General features: G+C 45.6%; 4 protein-coding genes across 4 annotated transcripts in view; 2 read left to right on the forward strand and 2 right to left on the reverse strand.

Annotated features, from left to right (window-relative positions):
• Positions 1-3674, reverse strand: part of T265_13612 (hypothetical protein) — a gene marked incomplete at both ends in the record, with an annotated part of 6349 nt that extends 2675 nt beyond the window's left edge. Inside the window, 2 exons of the mRNA XM_009169699.1 lie at positions 3169-3199; positions 3417-3674. Coding sequence (XP_009167963.1) covers positions 3169-3199; positions 3417-3674 — 289 coding nt within the window. The remainder of the gene's footprint in view (positions 1-3168; positions 3200-3416) is intronic.
• Positions 1-3732, forward strand: part of T265_04828 (hypothetical protein) — a gene marked incomplete at both ends in the record, with an annotated part of 16734 nt that extends 13002 nt beyond the window's left edge. Inside the window, one exon of the mRNA XM_009169674.1 lies at positions 3629-3732. Coding sequence (XP_009167938.1) covers positions 3629-3732 — 104 coding nt within the window. The remainder of the gene's footprint in view (positions 1-3628) is intronic.
• A 69-nt stretch (positions 3733-3801) lies between these two features.
• T265_04829 (hypothetical protein) lies at positions 3802-4273 on the reverse strand (the record flags this gene model as incomplete). Its single annotated transcript, XM_009169675.1, has 3 exons — positions 3802-3899; positions 3944-4056; positions 4101-4273. 3 exons carry the CDS (start codon positions 4271-4273, stop codon positions 3802-3804), a joined length of 384 nt encoding a protein of 127 aa, XP_009167939.1.
• A 2500-nt stretch (positions 4274-6773) lies between these two features.
• The window catches only part of T265_04830 (hypothetical protein), a gene marked incomplete at both ends in the record, with an annotated part of 9315 nt that continues 9128 nt past the window's right edge, over positions 6774-6960 (forward strand). The window contains one exon of the mRNA XM_009169676.1: positions 6774-6866. Coding sequence (XP_009167940.1) covers positions 6774-6866 — 93 coding nt within the window. The remainder of the gene's footprint in view (positions 6867-6960) is intronic.

The raw sequence follows: 6960 nt of genomic DNA on the forward strand, positions 1-6960 counted from the left end.
GTGTTCGAGCCAGTCGTGTTTACCGAATCGAGGCCAGTTACCAAAACGAGGTAGAAATTCAATAGACGAATGTATCGACATACTGAACCAACAGCACGCTCAACTATGCTGTTTATGGTGATACACATTAATCAGTAAGTGAGACAGACCGGTCTAAAACACTCCAAAATGTAGACCAGTGTTGGTCCGTGTCACGTCACTAGTAATACACACAGGGCTTCGTTGGTCAGACCGTTTGATACGACGCGTCAGCTGATCAACTGACGTGGGATTTACAACCAAGATAAATCTTAGTGAAGCCTCACCACTGACTAATGCGAGTTGAGAGTGAATGCGACTGAGTTGTGTTGAGGATAAAACTGGCTGGGTGGACTAACTAATATGTTATCAAACTGTACCACGCTAAGCCCGACGTACAGTGACCGAAGCCTAATGTAGCAGATAGTTTGATCACTTCGATCGCCTCACTGAAGACCTGCCTGTCTTACGACTGCAACACTGTCCTTCCTCCAAAGAAGTTTTTTTCAAAAATACTTCAACTGGAAAGACTTAAGAGCTCTGTCGAATGAAATTCGTCCCATAGTCTACTGCAACAACAAGCAATTGCGGAATAACAGGCGCCATCACCCCTTGGGGCTCTCCACAAGTACTGTTAAACGTGTTGAACAAATGGAGTGGAAAACCAAGCGTCCAACTTCTGCTGCGTTCTGCAATTGTCTGTATCATGTGTGGCCGTCTGCAGATAGACTTGGTAAAGCCTAACAATCCAGAAAACGGAGATTGGGTAATTAATTATTGCTGATCTGCATTAAAAGTTAATTTATTCCTCAGTTCAGTTGTATACAGTCGGGAGATTTGTAGAATTGGCATCTTTATCAGTCTCGTTTGAACAATCCTCTTCCGGTTTTGTAAAATTATTCTATTTAATCCACATCAAAAAAAGGAATCACCACATTCAGGGTTCGCTAACTTGATTCGAACCCCGGACAACTGATATGCAAAACGTTGCCGAGGTTTGAGCCCACCCTCGGTATCTCGACTACTCGCGTCTTAACTTAGGCAACTGGACAGTATTTAAACGGGCGGCATGGGAGCTATGCACCGAAAGAGTGCTACAGCTGGACGATTATTATTATTATTACTTTTATTATTATCGAGGAAACCAATGGAGAACCCAGGCACGTCCAGCCAATGCCGGTGAAGTGGTCGTAACAAAATCACTTCACATTTCAGGCATCCGGGATGTAAAGCTCGGCATGGTCGGGGATATGAACTGCTGACCGAAACTTGGGTACGGCGCCTTCTCTGTTTTACAAGAACTGAATAGGATTATCACCTTAGGGTATGAGGATTGTCCACACAAAAGATGAATGCAGATAATCCGTTAGGGGGAGAAGTAAGCAGGATTCGAACTCTGGATTGGCATGCCCATAACCCAGTAAATAAAACAAGTCATAAAAGCCAACGAGCTCTTCTGATCAACATGATAATTCTTTCCTCAGATAGAACTCTCAAAGACACCAAAATTATCTCGTGAGTGAATAGAAGCCTAAACAGCCTCGGCTGACGCCGGTAGAGGTACCACTGCCACTCCAAACTTCTAGATAGAGTTCCCGATCTTCAGAGACCTAGAAGTTGTCACGAACTGAGGAGAGAATCGACGAACAAAACTTGGTCCCCTTACTGTGATCATTTCCCTGCATCACCAGATGATGCCCCTGTAGGATCTGCACTCTCCTGAAGTGTCACATTAGTGCAGCCCGCTAATACTGCAGGACAACGTGGTGGCACAATGATAGTTGAACTGATATTCTTCCATTCAGTCAACTCACACACCATGTATCCGTCGGCTGGTGTTCTAAAGTACCCCACAGATTCTCAATCAGATGGAGACTGGACGAGAAATCTGGCCAATTCAAGTTATCCAGTCGGAAGAAAATAACCCTGCTGTTGCTGAGGTGACAAGTTTGAAGCATCGCGTTCCTTTTTCACAGTATTCTGTTCTTGACGGTGAGTGGGAAGAAGAATCTTCCAGCTGGTTGTTGGTTCCTTTGCTGAACTGGACAGTCAGGTCGCATCTCATTGGACAAACAAACTGGATATCATGTATTCCCCCCTAATAACACACTTTCGAGTTCTGGAATCACATACACCGTTCAGTTGCTCATTCTACATGCTCGGAAGGTTTAAAATTCAATTAACGGTGCACTAGCATACTTAAAGTTGGAACAAAGCGAGGATTTGGGGAGAAATGGCTGTAAGAAAATCTCTCCGAAAGCCGGACAAATGTCTCCCAAATAGCTACCCGATCTATTTAGTTTAGCAGTAACATCAAACACTACGGAACGTATGTTTCAATCTTTCATTTGAAGTGTGTCCCGTTTTTCTGATGAGGAAATCAGAACAGACAACATGGCGCATGAGAGGGGAAATGCATCGACTCTGCAAACGTTACTGGGACACGAGCAAAGTACTTGTTTTTGTCCGTCTTATCGGTGCAGGTCCAACCAAGTAAACCGTAATCACGATGCCGCAGTGGCTCGTACGATCCAATCAAACTCCGGATAAAATTTTGAGGATCGAAAAACAACAACCGTAGCGTCATTCGACAGCGTTATGGATGGACAGTGGTCCACAGGGAGAGCTGCACCTCTTGTGAGTCAATTGAGTAGTACCAGTAAGACGGTTATCGGACACACCGGTATGGAAACATACAGAACTTCGAGAACCTCTACGCTCAAGATTTGCAACTTACGATCCACCGAATGGCGTATGTCGAAATGAAAATAATCATGAATTTACTGGAGTTTGGGTACTTTTTGGCAGTCGTTCTACAGCGGGGGGCAGTTCCCCGAGAGGAACAAGTCCTGATACCAAAAAAGCGGTCGAGTTGCATCATGAGGTAGCCCGATAATTCAAAGTGCGTGCTCTTTGGTGTCTTTACGTTTGTCACTCTAATGAGTCCCTACAGGCTCTGGATTTGTTTTCTGACAGTACTGGTAGACTTCGAAACAAGACTCGTTCCGCCAAATCGAGTAAGAAAGGAGCAAAACATCGGGGGACGTACTTGTTGCAGGACTTACTTTTACTCATTGCGAAGCAATATTGAGTGGTGAATAGACGGAAAATGACTAACCGTGAGCTCAACCATCCTTAACCTACACTTACGATGACTAGCACACTCGAGAACAGCATCAGGCTGATGAATTAATAGAAAAAGTGATTCGATGAAGCGTTTTCTAGTGATTGCGAACCTCTGCTGATGCCTTGGTTCGTGAGGTACATCCTCATCCACCATTGTTCAACGAATTCCAAAAAAATATGAGCGTTAGTCCTATTACCAACACAATAATACAAGGGAACACAAAGTAACTACCTCGCGAAAAAAAGACCCGAATAGAATAACTACAGCTCACTTTCAGCCGAACATAGTTGACGAATCGAATCCAGTCGTACTGATCCATTATCAAACATGTTCCCGGGACGAACAGATTCTCCCAGTTCGGATGCGAGAGTAAATGAGTGAAGAACTGTTCGGAGCCGGAAGAGAGGTGCGGGCAAACGAGACATTTCATTGGTGGGTTCGTATCGGGTGAGTCTGCATCAATCAATTCAGTCCAACCATCAGAATCGCCATCGGTGGCCGAAGCAGAACCGTCATCCAAGTCCGACATATTTGTCTATCAGCCAGTACACTATTCTGCAGGCTATAATGCAGCAGCCATTAAGTAGCTTTCAGAAAAATAGAATACAAAAAAACGACAAAAAGGCATTTTGGGCACAAAAAAATGTATTCAAAAACTATTCGTGCGGATTAACCAAAGACTGGGCGTAGATAATATCAATTATTTCCCGAATTGAAAGGTTGTCTGTTTTTATGAGCACAATATTTCCATTGCCTGCAAGAGCGGTGATTAAATGAAAATAGCCAGAAAGACCATACTGTATACAACTTCGATCACCGGCGCATGGTTATCCGACAAGACCCTGGCTTTGAAAACCAAATTTGTGTTCGTCGACCTCCAACGGGGATTGCTGAGGATACGACATGCCTCTCTAAAACACACAGGTCGAGTCAATTATAAACCGAGCAACGGTACCTGATCGATTCTGTTCGGCCAACGAACGGATTGAAAGAAAAACAGATAGATTTTACGGGCTTGAAATCCAGCTTTTTCAAAATGTCCTTTGATACGACCGACTCATCGACCGCACGCAGAGGTCTGAGATACTTCACTCTTCTGGGAAGATTACGATATTTGATTAAAGACATCCAGATAGATCCTTCAGAGCAGCCAGACCAATTGTCCAGATAGCGTATCTTTGGTTACAGAACCTTCGCCGAGCCACCTGGTAAGCAATGGAAGTAAAAATCACGCGGTCATCCTCCAGTTACCCAGTCTAGGGACAGTAAACACGCTGTCCAGCCCCATATAAGACAACACAGAAAGCCAAAAAACCGTCGCGCTGTAACACCCTTTCTGTGCCTAGCTGCCATGCCACCCGAAGCAAGCACGAGGGCTGGGATACTGCCAGATTGCCCAGGCCTAGACAGGGGAAGTAGAGATGCAGAGGTCGGGTTCGAACCACGGACCTTCCGGTCAGTAAATTTGCGCTCTAACCACCGGGTCATATCGCCAAGCACAACGAACAGACCGACTGCCATCTGAGAAACAGCCAGTAGGTCATATAGAAGGCCAAATGTTCTAGAGGAACAAAACTTACCATAGAGCACATAAAAGGACGTTTACTTTGGCCTCTCCACATAAAACTGATTTTTAGGAAGGACTAAGTACTCCTCATTTCCGAATGAGATGAACTAAACATCAGTCGCATAATCAGAACCAAGTTGGCATTCTACTGAATCCGGGGGCAGGAGAGGTTTCGTACTCATTCATCTAGCTCTACCAAGATCCCTTCACTTGTTGTAGGGCACCACTCTTCCCTTTCTCCTTTCCATCAAAATCACGTTATCCTTACCTGTTTTCCTAGTTCAAATAGGTTCCAGTTCTCCTCAAACCACATTGTGATTTGTATTTTTTTCGCGTGTATCTTTTTTGCGCTTCTAATCAGTTCCAGATCACGGACCTTCCTCCGCGCTGTAATTCACTGGCGTAGTGACAAAATATATCATTAGGCATAACGTTACTGCGAACCACAAAGCCTAGGATATCAATAGATTCAACAGGATCCAGAAAGTGAACCCCAGGCTTAATCGCTCGGGTGGCACTGAGTGGGAGGTCTCACACCGCTACCCATTCCGCCCCTCATCCCCACCATCGGTAACAATTCACCAGTCGCCGTAGTGAGAGAAACATTTGTGTTGAAACTGATGCTTTAGTGCCGCACAACCAAGGAGTGGCTTTGATATGTAAGAAGGCGTCATAGTCGGAAAAGGACGGCAAAAGATACATCATTCAGAGATGTCTACATCTCCAAAATCTCACATGCGCGGTCTGAAAAGGAACTGACAGCACGAACGACGCTAACATCGGTTAGACGACATATCAGACAACTTCCCCAGCCAGGAACAGGTAGGGTTAGAGGGCAACCGACGGTATCATCAGTACCCGAACCTCTTCGTAGTTCCATACAATTCAATTAGATCACACGTAGTCTATGTGGCAGTTCGCACCATTCTGAAGGTGTGCGCTGCAGAATACGGCTCAACATGTCCTAACCGTTGCATTCTATGGTGTTTGATGTCGGCCGCGACTGCACAATCAGGAACTTATCTCCTACTTATTACAAATCCACTCACGCCATATGTTATCAGCGACGGCCTCAAGACCCCAACGGTTACGGAGCAGAAGATTCGAATAATCCGCCTAACTAAAGGGACGTGTCTGACAAACAGACGACACCGCACGCACTGTAGTCCGATGCAGGCGACCCTTGAGACCCGACAATCTGGACCTTGGTGTATTAACCTCGTCAGATACGTTATTGTCATGGCTAGCTTGACTACCGGGGTATGTCAAACTCCACAAGACCTCCAGTGCCTCACCTGGGATTATGAAGGCATGTTCAGAGACAGGACGTTCCAAAACATTTTTTTAAAAATCGTTCAGCTGTAGCATCTTTTCGGTGCCTAACTGCCATGCCACCTGAAAAAAGCATGCGCGCTGGGATACTGTCAGGTTGCCCAAGCTTAGACAGGGGAAGTCGAGAGGCAGAGGCCGGGTTCGAAGCACGGACCTTCCGGTCAGTAAATTCGCGCTCTAACCACCTGGGCAATCTCGCTCCTGTCTGACATCGTCTGTAATTATCAGACCAGAACAGTTCTCTGCAGCTACGGTCTGAACTTTGGGGTCTGGACAGACTCTAGTATTGGGGCGAGATTGCCCAAGTGATTAGAGCGCGAACTTACTGACCGGAAGGTCTGTGGTTCGAACCCGATCTCTGCCTCTCGACTTCTCCTGTCGAGCAACCCGGCAGTATCCCAGCCCTCGTGCTTCCTTCGGGTGGCATGGCAGTTAGGCACCGAAAGAGTGCTACAGCTGAACGAAGATTCCGAACAAGACTCTAGTATTAGCACCAGTATTCCATGCACTCATTTCGTTAATTAAACAAGAAGACAAGCTGTGAGCTGGTGACACTTCCAAAGATCGTCGATGCAAAACATACGGATACGTGGCATGTGGAAGGTGAAAAAACAATGTCAAGAAAGAGTGCCAGATGGAATTGACGCAAGGGTGGACAACGGCCTTTGAAAATTGACTTTTGGGTGCAAATGACTTGTCTGATTGTCCCAATCAGAATACTTTCAGCGAATGCCCGAAGTCTTGAATTTACGACCATGGTCAACATACGAACGAACTGATATGGTCACACAGATGGCCGGTTTTCACGTGGATAACGTTGAAGTATATGAGATCTGATGGTGTGTGGTTGCTACCGGGTCAGCCTTAGTAGCCTCTTGAGGAATCGTTCAACGGTTCATTGCACATACACAAATAA

Source organism: Opisthorchis viverrini (genome assembly GCF_000715545.1).
Source record: "Opisthorchis viverrini unplaced genomic scaffold opera_v5_85, whole genome shotgun sequence".
Lineage (NCBI taxonomy): Eukaryota > Metazoa > Platyhelminthes > Trematoda > Opisthorchiida > Opisthorchiidae > Opisthorchis > Opisthorchis viverrini.